Below are 21782 nucleotides of genomic sequence, written 5' to 3' on the forward strand. Positions count from 1 at the left end.
GAACGCAGCAAAAACTAATGGAATTGAAAGAAAAATAGAGATTTACCTCCAAGGACAGTTGGAGAATTCAATACTCCTATCTCCATAAATACTAAAACTAGTAGACAGAAAATCACATATAAAAGACCTGAAAAACACTGTCAACCAACTAGACCAGATTGACATTTGTAGAAAAGTCCACCCAAAAGAGCTAAATACACTTTCTTTTTCAGTGCACACAGAATATTCTACAAGATAGGTTATATTTTGGGCTGTAAAACTCATCTCAATGAATTTAAAAGTATAGAAATTATACAAAGTGTAGTCCAAGACCATCACTCAATTAACTAGAAATCAATAACATTTCAGAGCATACTACAAGGGTGCAATAATCAGAATGGTGTGATACTGTCATAAATCTAGACATATAGGCCAGTGGAATAGAACACAGAGCCCAGAAATAAACCCACACATGTGGTCAAATGAGTTTCACAAGAATGCCAATACTGTTCAGTGGGAAAACGACAATCTTTTTAACAAATGAAAACTGGCTATCAAAATGCAAAAGAATAAAGTTGGCCCTTATCTAACTAACACCATATACAAAAATTAACTCAACATGGATCAAAGATCGGAATGTAACAGCTACCCAATAAAACTCTTAGAAGAAAACATAGAGAAGAGCTTTATGTCATGGGGTTTGGCAATGATTTTTTGTCTGTGACACCAAAGGACAATAAAAAAGCAAATAGATAAATGGGACTGCATAAAAATAAAAAGTTCTGTGCATCAAAAGACACTATTACCTGTCCTTTAAATGAAAAAAAAAATAGGCTTCATTGATTAAGAATCATATATCTGATAAGAGGTTAATATCCACAATATATAACAACTCCTACTACTGAACAACAAAACAAACTGTGTGGGAACACACTGTGTGTGTATAGATTATGTGTTGTGAAATTGTGCACCTGAAACCTGTATAAATTTGATAACGAGTGTCATCTTAATAAATATAGTAAAAAGGAAAAGATAAAATACATGCAACCTAAACTTTTAAAATAAACAAACAAACCAAAAATATAGTACTAAAATTTCTGGCTAGAACATTAAACCAAGGAAAGGAAATATAAGAAATACAGATTTCAAAAAAAGAAATAAAAGTGGGCTTATTTTTAAATAGCATGATCCTTTTGTTTATAAAAAACAGCAACACGTGTTTCCTTAAGAATAGAAATGAGACAGAAATATCACCTTTCACCACTCTTAAAACAAAAAACAAAAAAGAAAAAGGCCCTGGCCGGTTGGCTCAGCGGTAGAGCGTCGGCCTGGTGCGCGGGGGACCCGGGTTCGATTCCCGGCCAGGGCACATAGGAGAAGTGCTCATTTGCTTCTCCACCCCCCCCCCTCCTTCCTCTCTGTCTCTCTCTTCCCCTCCCGCAGCCGAGGCTCCATTGGAGCAAAGATGGCCCGGGCGCTGGGGATGGCTCCTTGGCCTCTGCCCCAGGCGCTAGAGTGGCTCTGGTCTCGGCAGAGCAACACCCCGGAGGGGCAGAGCATCGCCCCCTGGTGGGCAGAGCGTCGCCCCTAGTGGGCGTGCCGGGTGGATCCCGGTCGGGCGCATGCGGGAGTCTGTCTGACTGTCTCTCCCCGTTTCCAGCTTCAGAAAAATACAAAAAAAAAAAAAAAAAAAAAAAAAAGAAGAAAAGGAAAGAAAAAAAAAAGAAAAACCTATTCATAAACAAGCAAAGGACTTGAATAGTCTTTTGAATTTCTCCAAAGAAGATATACAAATGGACAATAAGAACGTGAAAAGGTGCTCCACATACTAGTCATTAAAGGAACACAAATCAAAGTCATAATGAGACACCCCCTCTCAATAGTCAGGAAGGGTAATAAAGACAACAAAGCAGAAACAGTACTGGTGAGAATGTGGTGAAGACCCTTGTGCATGGTTGTGGGGACTGTAAAATACAGCCACTGTGGAAAGCAGTATGATGGTTCTTCAAAATGTTAAAATAGAATTGCTATATGACCCAGCAATCCCAATTCTGGGTATATACCCAAAAAGATTGAAAACAGGGACTCAAAAAAGGTGTGTGTTCCCTAGAGAACCGAGTAGCTGCTGGTGGGACTGTGGGCCATGCTCTAGCGCCACACTGAAGGCATATCCATCATCGTTTGTCCAGAGGCAGATTAAGGTCAGTTGAGGCCTCCGAAGCAGAAGAATATATTGGGCCCTTTAAAAAAAAAGAGAAACAGGGAAAATAAAAATACATCTTGACCATATTTCTAAATAAATAAAAAATATTATGTACTATTTATGTCCAAATTGCACATATGAAACCAAACTTGGTGCCGTTAGAAAAAAGTGTAAAGTTGGGGTTTTCTGGGGCCCTTCAGAAGTCGGGACCCAGGGTGTGCACCAATGCACCCGCTGTTAAATCTGCCTCTGATTTTTGCCTTGTTTTCAAGTTTGGAGAACTTTCTCAACAATGCTGTTTCGTCTTTCTCATTTCTGCCTTCCTAGCTCATCAGGCCATTTGTACACACCTCCACTGAGGCACATTGCAGCATGGATAGCACCAATAGCACCGGCAGAGACCTGCCCCACCCTCAGCGAGCTCATGCAGTCTGGGCTGGGGAGGCTGCACTGGCCTCACTCTTCAAGAGGCAAAAGGAAGGAAGAGCCTTGAGAAGCCACTGCGATGTCCTCAGGCACTCGGTGCAGTTCACTGGAGTCAGGGGCTCCGAGAAGGCAGTGTGGGCAGATGGCATTTTTCCTTTTTAGGTGAAGTACTATTCACTTCTCAATACCTGCAGTCACTATGATCATAGAAGCCTGTTTGCTTAAAGCCAGTTTGCCTGTGGAGAAACTCCTTCTGGAATGTCTTTCTGGTTTGGTTCTTTTTGCAACTATTTCAGTGTCATTTGTATTTGGTCGATTTAAGAATTTTGTAATAAGGTAACATACACCTTTTATTTTTCTGAAAGGTGTTTATCACATTAGTGGCATAATGTGAATGATAGAAGATTATTTTTTATCTTTTAAACAATGTGATGTTGTATTTATTCTTGAACACTCTAAGGATCATTTAGCCAAGAAGCCTGAACACAATTTTAAGAAAAGTTATGCCTTCACAGTACATGGTTATCAGTGGGGTTGTTTGTTATTATGTTTGACCTTTACCTTTCATTCACACTGATCATAGAGAGTGTGTGGATGGATTAATACTGCCTCAATTATTACACAATCACACATTATTTTACCAGTTGGGAACTGAAGACAGATCAATACACACAGCATGAGATAGATTTTATTTCCTAAGGAAATCATCAGCCATGTGAACAAAGATGCTGATACAAAGATATCTGTCACAGTGTGATTTTCAATAATAAATAACAATAATATAGAGGACTAAAAATAATTGATTACTATATAGAAATGATATTGCATCTACACAATAAAATACTAAACAACTATTGAATGTGATGACATTATTATTTATATTTGCTGTGGAAAGATATTCTGCTGTTTTTCTACATGAACAGCAGGCTGAAAAGAGTGTAGATCTTACAATAACAGTCTCCGGTCCTGAGAAAACCGTGGGTAGTTACCTGTGTCCACAAGCAGAGGAAAAGCTGTGCTTGCGGGTTTTCCGATGGTGCCATAGTCTCACTGTTTAGTGTCAAATATATAGTAGTAAACCCAATCAATCTGGATTCACAGGTGTTTCTACAATGAATAGCACAGAAAACCTCCTTAAACAGGAGAGCCCCACCTCTAGCAACATCCACAGGCTTGAGGGATTGAGGGAAGGAGGGAAGGAAGGCAGGAAGGAAGGACGAATAGAGAGAGGGAAAGAAGGGGTTGTTTTAAAGCTACCTCCCCTGAGCTACTGTCTGCACAGACTTCTATGAGTCTGGAAGGGCCCGAGGCCCAGGAACTGAGTGCTCAGGAAAAGCTGGGAGACCCCAGGAAATTTTCAGAATTGCTTGAAGGAAGAGAGTCTCCAGAACCTTCCTTCCAGGGAGACATAGGGTGGTGTGAAGTCACCTTGGGAAACCCAGCTCCTCCTTTCTTAATTATGTTATTAAAGGGCCCAGGTGTCCTTGTGACTGTCCTGGCAGGAGCAGGCAGACACGGTCGGCTCTGCCAGGAGGAAGGAGTGTCCTTGGGCAGCTAGCAGGACTGGTCTTCCCTCCTGAGCACACCTAGGATCCGCCGCTCTGTGCTAGAGGGTCGAGAGGCTGCTGCCCAGGCCCCCACCAGCTCAGCCTCTGTCTCCTCCTAACACCTTCAATTTCACAACAGGACGGTCCATACGGTGAAGGTCAAGATGGTTCTGAGCGGGGCCCTGTGCTTCCGGTGAGTATCTGAGTCTCAAGTTGGCATGTCCTTGGGGGAAGTGAAAGCCAGGTGGATCTGTAGTCTAGCCTTTTCCAAGGGGGAAGGATCTCGAACATCTGAACTGCAGGTCTCCAGGTGAGGTGGGCAGCTGAGCAATTGGGAACAACCACTCTGTGCCCCAAGAGAAGTTCTTCTCGCCTCTTCAGTCTGCTGGTCACCTCATGGGAGCTTCTCCATGAACAGAGGGACAGGTGAGTCACCTGCGCTCATATTGAGAGAGGAATTCAGGAGACCAGTCTGAGCCCTGTTGCTACACCTACTACAGTGACCTGACATGACCAGCCCCTCTGTCCTACTGGCCCCTGCTTCCCTTTGGGACAAAACAACAGTAAGGAAACCGTCATTCAGTCTGTCTGTGTTCGAGCATGCGTAGACCGGGCAAATGGCCATGTCCTGGACGCCGTAGCCATGAAGGACACTCCTCCTTGCTCTCGCTGGACTCAGAGCCTAGACAGCTTTTCCCAAAGTGTGTTCTGTGGAACCTCAGTCCTATGAGCTGCTTTACACCTGGGCTCCCTGATACGTAAATGTAGAAAATATGCTTTTTATGTCTCCTTATAAGTGAAAGCAAATTAGGAACTTCGAAGTAGATATTTGTTTGTTTTAACCAACACTGAACCAATTTGTACACAGCGTACTGTTCCCCACATAACATCAGGGTAACCCAACGTAGGACGTGCCTTCACCTCAAGGGATGCCAAAACTGAGCTCGTAGATGAGAAATGCACTTGAAAAGTATGATGAAAACAATTTAAATTTAAAGAAATGCTTAATTTAGTAGGGTATATGTGGCTGAGCCTATGGAAAAGCCCCTAGATATCTTCAGTGATACCTGAAGACTTATATTTTAAGCTGGAAGAGACCGGGGCAACTTGTCATCGCAGCCTAGCCGTGGAGGACCGGGGGCAGAGAGGTGAGCGGAGTGTCTGCATCTGCAGTGACTGAGCAGAAGACGTGCAGAGCAGGACAAGAACCCAGGATCTGACTCTCCATTGTGAGGCATGGGAGGACTGCTTGGTGTACAAAGGCTTGAATAGGATAAAGGAAAGAATCCCAGACTCAGTGGAGGCTGTGGGCCTGTCCACTGGTCAATTGTGAACCCCGTGGGGCTGGGAGAAGGTTGTGCAATTGGTTTGGGCACAAGGGAGACAGTGCCTGGGATTGGGGGAACCTGGAGCTGGGCAAGCTGGACACCCACTCTCCCCTGACTGTCGTCCTGATGTTCCAGAATGAAGGATGCAGCACTGAAGTTACTTTATCTGCACAATAACCAGCTTCTGGCTGGTGGCATGCATGCAGGGAAGGTCATGAAAGGTGGGTGGCAAGCAGAGCCCTTCCTCCCTAGAGCCTTGTATATTCTGAGGGTGGGGCTGGAAGGTTAGGACAGTCGTGCCAGACCCAGGTCTAACAGAGTAACCAGGGCACCCTTAAACCAGGCTTTGAGGAAGAAAAAGCTACACCTTCCAGCAAAGTGAGATGTGTCCCAGTGCCACCTGGTGCATCTATGCAAAGGTGGGAATGTTTTCCAAAATGAATGTCTTGTCCTTCCTTCACAGGTGAACATAGGTCATGCTTTGCTTTTCCTGGAAGCCAATGCTATAGAGAACTAGGCAGGCTCTCTATGCCTTATTCCCAAGTGGGGGTGTGTTTCTGTCCCTTTACCCTGGGTGCCCTCTGCTCTAGGAGATCCTCGGCCACCCTGAGTGATGGGACCCTGGGAGTTGGTGGCACCTTCTAGTCTAATGCTTATTCATTCTGCACTGCACACCGTGAGCGACAGGCCCCCTCTCTAAAACAGCACTCACCTGTCCACAGAGACCTGCTCCCTGAAGTCCAGGATGGAGGAGGGGAGGGAAGGCAAGCAAGTCGCCTGCATCTGGCTTCCTTCATCTAGGCGAGGAGATCAGTGTTGTCCCCAATCGGTTTCTGGATGTTGTCATCCTGGGCATCCAGGGAGGGAGCTGGTGCCTGTCGTGTGGAACAAACAGGGCAGGAACCGACCCTAAAACTAGAGGTGAGTCCTGTGGGGTGACATCTGGCTTCCTGAGCAGCAGAGGCTGGGCCCTGAGGCCGGGCTCTGGAGGTCTGAGCGCCTCTCCCATCTCCCATTATTGTCGCTCTGTGTCCCATGCCCTCTGCCCAGCCCTCCTGGCTACTCACACTCACACTCTCAGCTGCCATGCCCTCTGCTTGCAGCCCGTGGGCATTATGGAGCTCTACCGCAGCCCTGAGGATTCCAGGGGCTTCACCTTCTACAGGTGAGACACAGGGCTCACCTCCAGCTTTGAGTTGGCTGCCTTCCCGGGCTGGTTCCTCTGCACTGCGCCTGAAGCGGACCAACCTCTCAGACTCACTCAGCTCCCAGAGGATGCCAATGGGGACCACCCCATCACGGACTTCTACTTCCAGCAATGTGACTAGGGCAGTGCCCCTCCAGGACCCTCTGGGCAGAGCCAGTGGGGACAGGAGAGAAGGAGGAAGCCCAGGTGACCACACTTGATTGGTTGGGCACATAGCTGCTCTTCCCTCTCTTGGCTCCAGGTTTGGGAAGATCCTTCTGAGATTTGGGACTTAGTTCAGTTTCTTTTTCTGGTGGATGGTGATACTGATGAGAAAACTTCCAAGAATGACACGAGATTAAAAGGGGCAGTGGTGGAAATCCTTCATGCTTCATGGTAATGTGCCCGGTGCCCCTGAACCCCACAGGTCAGCCCTGTCCCAAGTTGAGACTATTAGGGCCACCAGCTGCCCACATCAGTTCGTCACCATCTCTGTACAGGAGACGGGGTGGGAGGGTCAAAGAGTTAGAGACCCAAGGCTCAGTCCCTTCCCCCTTCCTTTTAATTCAGCTGCCATCCTAGGCGCCTTTTCCATCCCCACCTTCACGCTGTCACCATGGGCAGGGCGGGGTAGCGATGCCCAAGGAAGTGGCTCCACCTCAGAAGACCGAGGATGGGCAGATGTGTCACTCCTTTTGAGACCCAAGGAACAATTAAAATCCAAGATGCTGGTATTTAGTCACATGGCAAGATGCTCATGACATATTAAGTGAGAAGAGCAAGTTACAAAATGGCATATTTTGTAATTTCATTTTAATTAAAAAACTTAATAAAAAATACAAAAAAAATGAGAGATTTTACTTTAACTTTAGCAGTGTCGGGGTGCTGCTATTATAGGTGACTTTTCTTTTTGTTCTTTTTATTTGTTTGTGTATTCTAGTTATTCTACACTGAAGGTGGGTTACTTGTGTCATTAGGATAATTAATCTTGAGGTGATCGGGGCAGACGTCATTTCTGGTGGCCCTCAGTTCCTACTGCCCCGGAATGAGATTTGAGTTGAGTGCATGCTGCTGCCTTAGGTGGCTGCGGCAGGCTGGAGTCGGATCTCGGCAGAGCTGTGAAGGAGAAGGGTTTGGTGGGTTCTGGCGGTGGGAGTCCCTTGTGGGAGGAATTTACAGAAAAGAACCCTGAACTTTGACCTGGAGAGGTCACAGTCCCTGAGATTTCAAGGTGTGGCATTCAGTCTCCAAGGGTCTCCTGTGCTGGTTGAGTAGTATCTCCCTAAATCTGTGTCCTCTGGGAACCTCAGATTGTGACCTTATTTGAAGACCAGGCCTTTGCAGGTGCAAGTAGTTGAAGTCATGCTGTATTGGGTTGGGCCCTACACCCAATATATCTGGTGTCCTGGTAAGAACAGGTGACCCAGGGAAGAAGGCCACGTGGAGGTGGAGGCAGAGACTAGAGTTGTGCTACAATAAGATAGGAGTGTCAATGGCTGAGGCGCCTAGAGGAAGCATTGTCCCCAGCCCTTCAGGGGAGCATGGCCTGCCAATCTCCCCAGTGGAGAGAGAGAGAGCACATTCCTGGTGTTTTAAACCACTAAGTTTCCGATAGTGGGTTGTGACAACCCTAAAAAATTAATACCCGGTCTGTTGTCCTCACACTCTGTCCCCTCCCACTTCGCACCAGTCATCTCAGTGAGCAGTAGACTACAGCAGAAGTCACGCGGTGCCACTTCTGAGATTCCCGCAGCTTCCACGTCAGTCTCTCTGTTCCTCTGTCCCCTTGAAGCTGCATGTTGTTAGCAGCAACAGAGACCCGAGTGTTGAGTGTTGAAAAATGAAGGTTGACCAAGGGCCGTGTGAGTGAGCATGGAGGCAGTCCCTCCAGCCGTGGCCAGGCTGCCGACCCTCCGACTACGACCTGGGGAGACTGACACAGAACTTTCTAATTGTCTTTTCAAGTGTGCACGTCCTAGCTGCCCAGTGGGCTGTAGAGCTATGTAACAGGGACGTGGGCTGTATGTCTCTGTCACACTGCAGTGTGAGTGCTCAGGGAACACCACGGATTGCCTGGATGCACACCCCATGCTTTGGCTGCTTACACAGAGGGACAAGAGATGGAGGGAGGGGGTCCAGAGTGACCCCCGGCCTCAGAAGACACCTGCTCCTATTCCTGCCACCTTCTCTGACCTCACTCTGCAAGTGTCTGGCTGTTGGGCTGACCTCTCCCACTTCCTCCCCAAGCCCTTCAGGGAACTTTGCAAATGATGTGAGAGGAAGAATTACAATAAGCAGTTGGTCCTCAGAGAACACTATGCTTAAGGGTTCTGTGCCGTGGGAGTGAGCAGATGAATGAATGGATGGACAGATGTGTAGATGGATGGACTGAGGTCAGTTCTGTCAGTTCGGGGCCTGGGTGTCCATCCCACTCATCTCACACTGGGTCATGTGTGCTACTCGTCCAGGGCACATGGGGCCTGCTTAGTCCATGAGGGATCTAAGGTCAGTGTCCTCCGGAGGTGAGATTTCTTACATGTTCTGTCCCTTTAAATTGATACCAACTATTGCACGCCCCTCCCTTCTTTTTAAACAGGGTCGTACTCACATGCTGTCAGCCCCCACTCTCACTCTGCAGGGCTCAGCCTGGCTTCAGACACCAGAGGTGGTTCTGTCCTTGGGCCCCTTGCACACACCCCTCTTCCCTCTGCCACCTTCAAGTCTAGAATGGAGCCCATGGGCCACCACACGGAAGGCAGCATGAACACATATGACCCCAGCACTGTTGATCTGGTGGCCCAAGCCGCCAATAACAGTGTCAATGACAGTAGCTACAAGCAGGGGCCCAGCGCCTGGCTTCTGTGAACAAACGCTCATTAACACCCCCGCCTCCTCATTAGCTATTAGTGCTGCAGACACTGTGAACTTCCCAGGCTGTCCTTCACATCCTGGAGCCAGTTTTACAGATGCTGTAGGCCTGACCCACCTGATCGGGCAATATAAACCCAGGACAGGGGCCCTGGAGAAACCAGGTGGCTGTCCCAGGCACACAGGATCTGCAGGTCAGTGGTGGGCAGGCAGGATTCTTTCTTTATCTTTTTTCTCTTATTTACCAACATCTCCAATATGCCTCTTTCCTCCAATCCTCTAGATGACAAGATGTCTTATTCACAGAACACTGTGGGATGCTAGATAAGTCCAAGGTCACATAGAAGCAATTTAAAGAGAAGCTATGGGTTAAGTCAAGTCAAGGTATTTTTAATATTTAGAACCATAGATTTTAGAAGGTAATGTCAGAGGAAATATCTATTCAGGGCTGTTCATTAGTGTGGCGTGAGGTTTGGGTCTCTTTAGAAACACCCCGCTGCCGGCTTTATTAGTCAAGGAAAATGCTCACAGGTTCTGGTGTCTCTGTTGTTCCCTGACTCAGCAAGGCAGGTTTCTTTTATTCATTTTACTTTCATTAAGTTCCTATGTACAAATTCAGTGTAAAGCTCAGTTTTTGAAAGTACTGACCTGCCCAGCCTCATATTCCAATGATGATAAGTTGGAGGACCAGGATAAAGGGACTTTCTAAGGTGACAAGGCAAATTCAAATCAATAGCAGCAAATTCAAATCAATCAAGGTCTTGAACCCAACCTTGCGTTTAAATCTGCTGCGTGGTTCTATGCCCTGCCTGTAAACAACACTCGTGTCTGTGGGGAGGTTGAAGGGAGCTATACACTGTGTTTTTTTGGCTTCAAGATCATGTTAATTTTTATAAGGGGAACAAATGTCTAGATATAGAACAATACAGTGAATAATAATAGGAGTTCAATAATAAACAATACAGTGAAATTTAATAGGAGTTCAGTGTAAGATGCGATAGTAAAGATTCATTAAACTCTGAACCATGGCATCAGAGAGTGTTTGATCTGATTCTTAACAACCACATAATCTAATTTCATGATTTTATAGATGCTGAACTGAGGGTTGGAGGTTAAGTGATATAACCTTGTATGTCTGAATTGTTACTCTGAGTTGTTAATTAATTTGGCAGAACTAGACACTCAATCTACTGTACATGGTTCCATGTTCAGTGACCCTAATGCCACAGGTCACAATGAATAGAAGTGAGGAGGAATGATTTTTGAGGCAGGGAAGTCAAAGACAGCCCTGAGTGTGCCCATTGAAAGGTAAGAGGAAGCCGCATGCCTGGAGGGGTGACTCAGTGTCCACGGAGAAGTGAGATGCATGTATACATGTACATCAGGGCTGGATGGTGGTGAGACAGGCAGCCATGTGAATTCCAGAGCTAGGCAGGGAGTACTTAGAAGATGGGTCTGGATTGAAGGTAGAAAAACCAGGAATACAGGCACAGGTCTAATGGCTGTTAAGAAAACAAAGCTACATCTTAAAAAATAATCTATCAGAACTTGTTGCTAAATCAGCATAGAGTAAAGAGATGGGGAGGAATGGTCAACGACTCTCAGGGTTTTGAATCTCACTGGCTGGAGGAAGATAATGTCAGTGAGAGAAATGAAACTGGGAGGGCCAACGGCCCGGGGGGGCAGAGAGACAGTTTATTGAACCTTTGAGATATTTGGTTGTGTGTGACAGCAGCATGCCCAGAGCGGGAAGTGCTGCCGGCTGCTGTAGATAAACTGAAGTGTGCATGGGGCTGGGGAGCGTCGACCAACACGATCACTGCTGTTAAAGAAATGGGTGAAATGAAACTCTCTGGGAAAGAAAGAGAAGTGCTTAGGACTTTGACTTGTGGCTTCCAGCCTTAGGCATGCCCCCAAAAGGAAGGGAAAATCTACAAAATCTGAGAAGAGAACATGGAAAAGTGTGGAAGGAGGGCATCAATGTCAAGGGTTGCAAGGGGAAGCAGTCAAATATCAGAGGGATTGAGGAAGACTCTTGATTTGGTGCCACAGAAGCTAATGTCGGTCTTGAAGAACATACATGCATAACATGTAGGAGACCGAGCAGAGGGTAGGACAGAGGTGGTATGCATGGAGGATGTCCAGGGTTATTTGGTGCTGGTATTTTATACAGGACAGGTGAATTGATGAGCTCTGAAACAGCCAGAGATGGCGTTTAGGGAGGGTTATAGGACAAAGTCCAGTGAAAGGCCACTTAGGGACAATAGAGAAGGAAAAGCTTTGGGGATAGGGTGTGTGGCATACAGGGAGAAACTGAGGCAGATGTTCAACACTAGGACCCTAGGCTCCCTGGTGGACTCAACATGGACTTCTCACTCTCCCTCACTCCATCACAGTCTATTCGGAACCCACGCAGGGGGCTAATGTGGGGGCCTGTAGGGGAGACTGGGATTCGGGGCTGCAACCACAGCATCAGTTGGGCGTCATCGAGGCTCTGCTGCTGTGGACCTCTCTGGGCTGAGCGATCATTTAGTGCTTTGCTACTCAAAGTGTGATCAAGGGACCAGCAGCATCGATGTCACTTGGTGGGTGGTATGTTTGATATACAGTCTTAGGTCCTACCCAAACCGAAGATATCAGAAGCTGCATTTTAACAAGAGCTGCAAATGATTTGTATGTCCATCAGAGAGAGAACTGAGCTAGTCTATTGGTCCAAACCTGGCTGATCACTGGAATCACTTCTAGCCCAGAAAATAGTCTTGTCCTCATCAAGACAAAGGTCAGGCACTTTGGGGAGCCAGTGGCTTTAACTGAACACTTCTCTTAAAAAAATTAAAACTTATTTTATACTAAAAAGGAAATTCATATTCATATAGGAAGGATGTTGAGATGTGAAAATAAATAACAACCACTCACGATCCTGGCTGGTGCTGCAGCCATGTGCACAGTCTTTGCTTCTCTGTGTGGCTAAGCCCAGATCTGCACTCTTGCCGGTGCCCTGTTATCCTCTACCCTTGCCAACACTTAAACTCTCACTGCAAAGCCCAGGGATAGGGAACAGCTTGTCCAAAGGGACCCAGAAGCAGATCCAGCACTAACGCTGTCTCAGCAACACCGTCCTTCTAATGTCCAGGTCGTGGAGCATGGAGCTTGGTGTACTGTGGTGGGAGGAAGCCCACCATCAACATCAACCTGACCTCTCACCTGCTTCCTCTCTGAGCCCTGCTCCTTCCTCCTGCTTTCTCTTTTCCCATTCCCTCTTATTTTCTGAGCTCTTATCTTTTTTCTTCTCTTTTCCCTTCTTGGTGCAAATCTTTACTCAGTAATCCTCATCCTTAATCATTCTTGCCTTTTAACTTTTCTGGGCTATTTCCCAGCTCTTACCACCCTCATGCCCCAGTTTTCTCTGTTTCTCTCCAAGCTAGATGCCAGACTAGCTTTATGAAGGTTGTTTTGGGGGAAAGCTCTAGGGCAGATAATCCAGCCAGAGGGAGAGAAACTGCATGGGGCTTTGTGGTCTGGGGTTGGTACGGGGACACCAGCTTCAGTTTAGATTACTCATCCTCTAAAACACATGTGTCTATATAGCAAGACTGTCCTGTGTTCATGTGGTGTAGCTGGGGGAGCTTTTCAGGGTTTGTTCTTTTGCATGGTGTTAGCCAGGTGATCCAGTTCCTAAGAACAGTACTGTCTAACTCTGCAGGGGGCCTGCTGTTCCCGGGTGCTGGGTCCTCACTCCCTGCTAAGTGGGGCGAGGAGACTGTGGTGACTCAGTGCCACTGGGAAGTGGGACAAGGTTTGAGCTAAATAACTTGGGGTAACTTGTTCAGTTTCCCAGGGCTGGCACCAGGGCAGAGTGAGAAGATCACACCCCAACCAACTCAACCTGTTTCCAGATGTCCCCAAATTAAGGCGACGCGCGCTGCCCAAAGCATTCAGGGCTAGGGACACCTCCACCTCGGTGGACTCTAGGGGCTAGTTATGGGACAGTGGCCTGGTGGGACCTTCCACCCATTGACTGGAGGGTTTGGAACCCACGGGACCTCTAGCCCTGCTCCACTGCCCTCCTCTGACAGCCCTTCTGTCCTTTCCCTCAACAAGGACCAGTCTCTTCTGATTTCAGGAATGTGTTCCCTCCCCATGGCGAGATACTACATGTAAGTACTCCTTTTCCTGCTCAGGAGCCTGGGGATGACACGGGGGAGGGCAAGAGGCCTAGTCAGGAAGGCAAGGCTCCTTGCTTTCCCAAACTGCCAGTGCCCCGTAATTAGGTTTAATTATCATCTCAATCACAGCAGCTCTCTTTCCTAAGAGTCTGCAAGATGCTAGTTATTCTACTTTCTTGTCTCCATCCTAAGAAATCTATGAGGGGGTGTTCTTAAGCCCATTTTACAGATCTGGAAATGAGGCTTCGGGTTTAAAGAAATTCCCTGATGTCACCCAGAGCCAGGACCTAGACTGCACGTTCTCTGTGCTGCTCCATCCTCTTTCTAAAAGCCCAGCGACCACTCTGCGTCTCAGTGACTGTGCCTTGACTCTGGCCTCTGTGGCCTTTACTCCAAGTCTGAGTTTCGGGGTCTTACTTGCATTGTATCTCCTTTGCCGTTTGGGCGTTTACGTACAGCTTATTCTTTCCTGTCTGTGCTTTGTTGTAAGTTACCCCAGTAGGGAAGGAGATGGGACATAATAGAAATGAAGCACACTGGCCTCTGGAGTGCCCTTCTCAGTCCTGTGTGGGCACCCTGTCCTGACCTGGGTGCTAGTCATGGCCCCAAGACGTTACAGCTTGGCTGGAAAGCAATGCACAAGACATGCAGATGACAGGACAGATGCCACACCTTTGGGCTTGAGTTCAGGTCTCCCAATAGACTATTGTTGACAGATGCTCTTGGTTCAGCAGCTGGTAATCCTGAGCTCCTCAGGTCTCTACTTTTTATTGTAAGCGAACTTGCTTTAAACACATACAGTCATTAGCTAAGGGAATCATAAATGGCTGTTATTGAGAGAGGACAATCTCCTGGAGGCAATGGTGGCATTGGCCTGGAGCTTGTGCCCTGAAAGGAGGGAAGGCTCCTCAGACCCGAGACTGGCTGTCAAACATCCTTGAAACCAGCCAGGTGACTAAGCTGATCCCCACATGACTTTGACATTGCACACGTTCACTCGTTCACCGTGGTTTCTCCCTAGCCCAGGCACATCGTCACCCTCCCAGGCCCATCATTATAACCACAACCAAGCCCAGTGACTGTCATTAGGTCCATTTCCGCTTTCTGCTGATCTCCTTGCATGGACACCCATGGCGTGGGCACCCCAGAACTCATCTGTCCAGTGCAGGGGACCACATGGTATATCCACCATTATGTAGGCCAATGTATTTTCTATTAAAAAATCTTTAAATATTTGAAAAGCAAATCACACTTCAATATACTCTCAATCAATTCCTTTAATAAGAGAATAAACATCAGTGAAAAATTAGGGCTGGCCCAGAAAACCTGGGATAAGGCTCACTGTATCCCAGGGACATCTCAGCCTCATGAGGAATCTTCTCCAGAAGGTGGTAGAAAAGGCTGCTACATCAACAGGAAAACTCTCTACCCCAGTGAGACGGCATCAGCTTCCCTCAATGCCTGAAGGCCCTGACAGAGCCCAGGCCTTGTAAAGGGAGGAAGCACAGCCTCTGACAAGCCCCAGGAGGCTTTCCCTGCCTTCAGATGACCTGGTCTTTCCCTGCTCCTTTCTCCCCTGCAGAAAGAGAAGAACCCCCAGATATTTAGTATGGTAATCAGATGGTGAGGTTTGGCACTCAGTGGTGTCGGAAGGGCATGGGCCATCAGCATTGCCACCCTGTTTCAGAATTAAGGATGCGGATCAAAGGGCTCTGTACACAAGAGACGGCCAGCTCCTGGTGGGAGACCCTGATGCGGACAACGGCTGTGCAGGTGAGCCGTGGGGCCTCCACCTGGGGCACTTGCCCAGGCCGACCTTCCACAGGCTCTCCCCTTCCCTCCTGCCTCTGGTGACAGTGAGAAGAGACAGGGAACAGCTGAGGACCTTTCCTAGTGAGAGGGTCATGGCCCCTGGGTGAGCCCCAGGTCATCCTGCAGCTTGCGTACAGGCTCAGGCCAGCTGTGCCCTGGCCCAGTTCCTGCCCAACAGCTCGTACAGAGCTTGCAGTATGGGTGCCCTCATGTCCTGGTTCTCTCCTCTCTTCCTTCCCAGAGAAGATCTGCATACTTCTCAACAGAGGCCTGGATCGCACCAAAGTTCCCATCTTCCTGAGCATCCATGGAGGCAGTCGCTGCCTGGCATGTGTGGAGACAGAGAAGGGGCCTTCCCTGAAGCTGGAGGTGAGACTCATCCCATCCTGGGGGACCCTGCAGACCCTCTCGTCTTCCAGGACGCTCTGGCACCACTGCTTTCATCTGTGGGTTCCCTGTCAGGTCCACACGTCCCCTCCTGCAGGCTTCCACCATCTCCCTCCACACTCAGTGCCAAGACCTTTGACCTCCAGAGCCCTTAGGAGGCAGTTCCCTGGGTAAAGACCCTCCCTGTGCAACCCCTCACTGGCTAAGCCCTGAGGCCTCCAAGGCTGGCGCTTACTCAGCAGCCACATCCTGCTGCCAGCTGCTTGCCCCCACAGGATGTGAGCATCGAGGACCTGTACAAGGGTGGCGAGCAGGCCACGCGCTTCACCTTCTTCCAGAGAAGTGTGGACTCTGCCTTCAGGCTGGAGACTGCTGCCTGGCCTGGCTGGTTTCTCTGTGGCCCGGATGCGCCCCAGCAGCCGATAAGACTTGCCAAGGAAACTGAAGCCTCCGCCCGCACTGAGTTCTACTTCCAACAGAGTCCATAGGGAGGCAGGGGGTAGAGCTACAGCCTAGTGCTCCCAAATCAAGCTCATCCAGCTCAGGGCCTATGGCAGGTAGAGCAATGGCCCCCAAAGATATCCATATCTCAAATGCCAGAATCTAGGAGTTTGTTGCCTTACAAGGCAAAGGGGACTTTGCAGGTGTGATTAAGTTAAGGGGCTTGAGTTTGGGTAACCATCCTGGATTATGGGGGGAGCAGTGAGCAACGTCATCACAAGGATCCTCACAAGAGGGAGGCAGGGGGCAGGAGTCAGGAGAGACATGCTGCTAATTATAAAGATGGAAAGGGGGGCGGTGAGCCAGTGAGTGCACATGGTCATGAGGAGCTGAAAAGGCAAGGGAATGGATTCCCCCCAGAACCCCCAGGAGGACCCTTGCTGACACCTTGACTTTAATCCCGTGGAGCCCATTCCAGGCACCTGTCATCCAGAACCATAAACTAATAAATCTGTGTTGTTTAAGCACTAAGGTTGTGGTGGTTTGTTGCAGCAGCCGCAGAAAGGGATACAAGGCCCCAGGCCCTGGGTTCTGTGTCTAATGCAGGGGTAGGGGACCTTGTAGAGTTCTTAGAAGGTTAGCCACAGCCTCTCCTCCAGTCCATCTGCTCCAGAGCTTCTAGAAACAGCCAAGAAGCTCCCAGCAGAATTCAGCTCATCTCCTCTGTCCATGGTCAACGCTTTGAGCAGTTTAAAGTTTCAGTTTTGGCCTGACCTGTGGTGGCGCAGTGGATAAAGCATCTACCTGGAAATGCTGAGGTTGCCGGTTCGAAACCCTGGGCTTGCCTGGTCAAGGCACATATAGGAGTTGATGCTTCCAGCTCCTCCCCCTTTCTCTCTGTCTCTCCCTCTCCTCTCTAAAATGAATAAATTAAAAAATAATAATAAAATAAAAATAAAAGAATCATTTAAAAATAAATAAATAAAAATAAAACTGTTTTAAAGTTTCAGTTTTAGTTTAAGCATTATGATTTTTCTATCAGACACTTCACAATGTATCAGTCATTCTATAATTGGCACCTTTATTTGCTATTTCTGATATGTGAAGAACAAGGAGGGGCAGTGGGTCTCTAAGGGACAGGCTGACTTTAAGTTTCCAGTCTGTCGGTTGCAGAGGCCAGGCAGGTTCACACTGGATTTGGGCAAATGATAAAGGAACTGCAGAGCCAGAAAGTATTGGGCCATTCCCATTTAATAGATTCTCACAACAGCAGATGAGCAAAGAGACAGGGGAAAACTTCTTCTCATGGCAGCAGGCAAACCAACATCAAAACAGCCCCTCGCAGTGGTGGGGAAGCTATCCACGATCTGCCCCGGGGGAAAGCACCCGTAGCCTTAAATAGACTATACACATGTGGCTCTTCCACGTGCTCACACACTAATCATGCAAAGTGCAAGCAAGCAAGCCTAACACAGCTGTTTTCCCTCCACCCCTCTAGGGTTGCTTGCCTCACAATCTACACGACAGATATCTTCTGCAATGGTTCCTGTGTGAGGAGTGAGGTACATTACATAAAGACTACAGACTACAGCAACAGAATTACAAAGGCACAAGCTACGCCAAAAATGACAATAATTACAAAGGTGTCCTTCACAATGTCTCACTGAGAACTCTGCCCAGAGAGTTAACTGGAGCCCACCTCCAGCCCCCTACCCCACAGTGCTAACAAAGCCATCCATTGTAGATGGGGGGAGGCCTGTACAGCCCAGGGCCATATCCATTGAAGAAAGTGTCCTTGATGAGTATCTGCAAGTAGATGGGAGTGGCTTCCCGGTGCAGGAGGGCCTCCACAGGTGCCACGGTCACCCCATCAGGGTCTCTGACACTGTCCACAAGTGGCATGTCCATCCAGCAAGGGAGCCAGAGTCCCCCTCTTGTCACAGTCCCTGCATCAAGAGTCCATTACACCACTCAATGATCAGTCCATGATAGTGCAGCTGTCTCTACAAATCGCCCAATGTGAAAGTCCATTACAGGCACCTGGCCATATAGCTCTTCAATGACAAACCTCAGCATCTTTCTGTAAGTGCTCTGTCCATTGCCACAAGCCCCAGCCAAATCCCTCAGCAAGCTCATAGGGCCTGAGGGCGTCAAACACATTCAAGGCCTGTGCTGCCCTGATATATCTCCTAGTTGTTGCAAAAGCACCACCTGCTGCACTTTAGAAGGGGACCAATGGATTTCCAGTTTCACATGGGGCCTCCAACTCCCCAGTTAGACAGGTTCCTCTGCCTTCCCCCTATTCAAATTGCACCAATGGGTCTTGGGGATCCTCCTCTCCCTCAGCTGTCTCCAGCAAGTAATCCTGCAACCATGCCACCTTCTCACCAACTATTTTCTTGGCAGCTGCTGGGGCCACCCATTTCCCCCTCTTTTTTAGTGGCTGGAACCCTCTGTTGCAGCTTAAGTTGCCACCAAAGCTCTAACAGGACTTTATTAGACTTGCCATCTAATTTCTCCCTATCTGCCACAATCAAATCTACCCACATCTTTGTTCAGGTAACCTTTACAGTCCCATTTCCCTTGTTAATTGGGGGACAGCATGGGCAGCAATACTCACACTTTTATGATTCCATGCTGCCTCCACTTCCTCCAAATATGCCACAATCTGTGTAACAGTGTTGATGGGCTGCCTTACATAGAGGATCAGGGTAGCCACTAGTGGCCCAGAAAGGGCTGATGGAGCTCTACAGAGAATAAGGCCCCTCATTCTTGCCATAAATACGTTCTCATCTGGTGCATGGGTCCTCGGGTTGAAAGCAGCATTCCTCATACCTGCTTCCCAGAGGACCTGCTCCAGCTCAGTATATGACCGCCATTGACTTCCTGCCCCTGGCAAGTCTCCAGCATTCTGCCAGACCATATGAATGGCAGCCACCTCTCATTCTAATAGGGTATGGTTTCCTGAGTTGTCATGGCAGTTCTGAAGATGTTGCCTCAAGGAGTGCATGGTAATGGCAGCTAATTTCTCCATCTCTGTTCTGGAGAGTATGATGCCATCCACTCTGTCTTTCCCACAACTGTAGCAACCAAGCTGCCAGAGAGTAGTTGGGTTTCTGCCTGAATTTTGCCCCTAACTCCATCAACTCTGTCTGGGTGTAGGGCCAAACCACAGAGTGCTCAACTACTTGCAGAGGGAGTTGCGCCTGTGCCTGAGGCACTTTTGACTGCTGGGTTTTTACCTTCTGGGTAACCACCGGCCAGGCTCTAGGTGACCACAGTTGGGTTCTGAGTCTGCCTATGGCAGTTTCAGCCCAAACGTCCTCCTCCTCAGAAGAAGAGGAGTTGGAAATGCCTGCTACCACCAACCCAGAGCCACTCCACAGGCATGAATGCAGCTCCTTCTTCAGCCCCTGCTTCAGCTCTTGTGGCTGCCGACTCTTGGTCTGAAGCTGAAACTCAAGCTTTTGAATCTGCGGTTGTTTCTCTAACAACTGTTGCTGCCAGTGTTCTGTTTCTAAGGCAAACTGCAGCTCCCAAACCCATAATTTCTTCTCAAGCAACCATTCCAATTCCAGGAGCCACTGGTGTTCAGCCTGTATCTCACACTGAAGCTCTCAAAAGCAGTCAGCCTTCTTCTCTAGCAACTGTTGCAGTTCAAGCTGCTGTTGGTGCTCAGTCTGAAGCTCATGCTGGAGCTTTTGATCTTGTACAGCTTTTTTCAAAAAGCTTTTGGTTCCTTCTCACAAGGCTGTAAACACACCCAGCCCATGGCCCCCAACAAGGTAGCCACAGGGAACCATATGCTGGAGAAGAATGGCCAATCCTCTATCCCGCCTTTCAGTGGTGTTGGTGGCTCCATACTGATCTGATCCAAATCCTGTTCACAGCACCAGATGCAGTGCAGGTGGCTGAGGCCAGACAGGTTCACATTGGATTTGGGAAGACGGGACAGAAACTGCAAAACCAGAAAGCATTGAGCCATTTCCATTTAATAAATTCTTGCACGGCAGATGAGCAAATAGGAAAGGGAAAACCACTTTTCATGGCAACAGGTGAATGGACAGCAAAATAGCCCCTCTCAGTGGCAGGCAAGTGATCTATTGTGACAGCAAGCACCCATAGCCTCACAGAGGTTATACACATGTGGCTCTGCGACGTGCTTACTCACTAATCATGTAAACTGCAAGTGAGCAAGCCTAACACAGCTGTTTTCCCTACACAGTGGAACTGATATGTTGAGGTGACTTGTTACAGCTGGGAATACAAAAGGCCAGGGAGCATGTGTGGATGGCTGGAGCAATGCAGAGAGTTAGGAGGTAAGCAAAACCATGGGGCTGGATCAGGGGCCTCAAAGGCAAAGTAAGAGTTTTGGTTCATTTTCAAATGTAAAGGGAAACCAAGGGAAGGTTTTAAGTAGAAGATAGACATGCTGGGCTCCCTGACTCTAAGGAGTCTAGATTCTTCCCCTGTATCCCCATGGCCTGGCATTTGTGTGTGGGGACTACCCTATACTTTTTGAGGGCATATTCTGTTTAGTTTTGGTTCACCAGTGCCCAGAGCAGCTGATGGTACACCAGGCAGTGCTGAGCAAATACAAAATCTCGAATTAGTGGATGATCACTTGGTTCTTGTCAGATACCTGAGGAGAGCTCTAGCAGCCAGGGGATGGGTGTCACTGCAGCACAAAGGTGGAGCTGGCAGGGGGCCAGACAGGGCTTCACAAAAGACAGGGCATTAATCTGGGCCTCAGAGAAAAAGCACTTTTCCTGGAAGAGAGTGTGGTAAGGGCTACTCTCGGCAGAGAGAACAACTCAGAGAGGCATCTTGAGTGATGGAGCTCACCTGTGCTTTGTGAGTCATTGATGTGGCTGGGATCCAGGTCTTGTGGTTGAGGAGTTGCTGAAAACTAAGATGAGAAGATCGGTGTGGCCTGACTGTGAATGCTGTAGAAGGAGGATAGACTATTCAGGAGGACTGGAGGAATCATCCAAGTATTTCAAGTCGAAGCTAGATTTAAGCCCAGGTCCTAGAGGTCAACATTAAACCTACTGGCTGTTACTAGGGCTTCAGCTCAGCTCAGTTTCCTCTTCTCTCCTTCTCAACCACATGTCTTCTGCTTGGCACTGTCCTGGGGTCAGTGCTGGCACTCTGGGTCCAAGGCTGGCCTGATCCATCTCATCTCCTTCCCTCATATAACTTATTGTGACCCAACTGAGCAGAGCCATGAGTGGCATGAGACATGAGTACACCTGGTGACCGTGGTACACCTCACAAGAAAAGGTGAATTGGATCCAAGTTCTCTATTTATGTAAAAAACATCTTGAGCATCTAATGTATGCCAGTTCAGCTTTAGTGCTTGGGAGATGAATAGGATGGACAAGATTTAAAAGACACGGTCCCAACAGGGCATCTGCCAGGCTCTGGTGGAAAGAATGA

The 21782-nt window shown here is 48.2% G+C and overlaps 1 protein-coding gene and 1 pseudogene across 2 annotated transcripts; both read left to right on the forward strand.

Annotated features, from left to right (window-relative positions):
* The first annotated feature begins 4131 nt into the window (after positions 1 to 4131).
* On the forward strand, positions 4132 to 6871 carry LOC136328837 (interleukin-36 receptor antagonist protein-like; annotated as a pseudogene).
* Positions 6872 to 13483: 6612 nt separating this feature from the next.
* IL1F10 (interleukin 1 family member 10) lies at positions 13484 to 16795 on the forward strand. 2 transcript variants are annotated; one of them, XM_066264827.1, is made up of 4 exons: positions 13484 to 13694; positions 15391 to 15476; positions 15757 to 15884; positions 16178 to 16795. In XM_066264827.1, exons 1-4 carry the CDS (start codon positions 13519 to 13521, stop codon positions 16388 to 16390), a joined length of 603 nt encoding a protein of 200 aa, XP_066120924.1. In that variant the 5' UTR covers positions 13484 to 13518; the 3' UTR covers positions 16391 to 16795. The 2 variants fall into 2 exon arrangements, with proteins under 2 accessions (XP_066120924.1, XP_066120925.1); XM_066264828.1 differs by having other exon boundaries at positions 16241 to 16795.
* Positions 16796 to 21782: the final 4987 nt, after the last annotated feature.

Source organism: Saccopteryx bilineata, chromosome 3 (genome assembly GCF_036850765.1).
Source record: "Saccopteryx bilineata isolate mSacBil1 chromosome 3, mSacBil1_pri_phased_curated, whole genome shotgun sequence".
In the NCBI taxonomy this organism is placed as follows: Eukaryota; Metazoa; Chordata; class Mammalia; order Chiroptera; family Emballonuridae; genus Saccopteryx; species Saccopteryx bilineata.

Coding starts and splice junctions, on each gene's coding strand:
- IL1F10 (XM_066264827.1), top strand. CDS start 13,519: ATGGGACAGTGGCCTGGTGGGACCTTCCACCCATTGACTGGAGGGTTT. Junction 13,695..15,390: donor CCCATGGCGAGATACTACAT/GTAAGTACTCCT, acceptor ACCCTGTTTCAG/AATTAAGGATGCGGATCAAA. Junction 15,477..15,756: donor TGCGGACAACGGCTGTGCAG/GTGAGCCGTGGG, acceptor CTTCCTTCCCAG/AGAAGATCTGCATACTTCTC.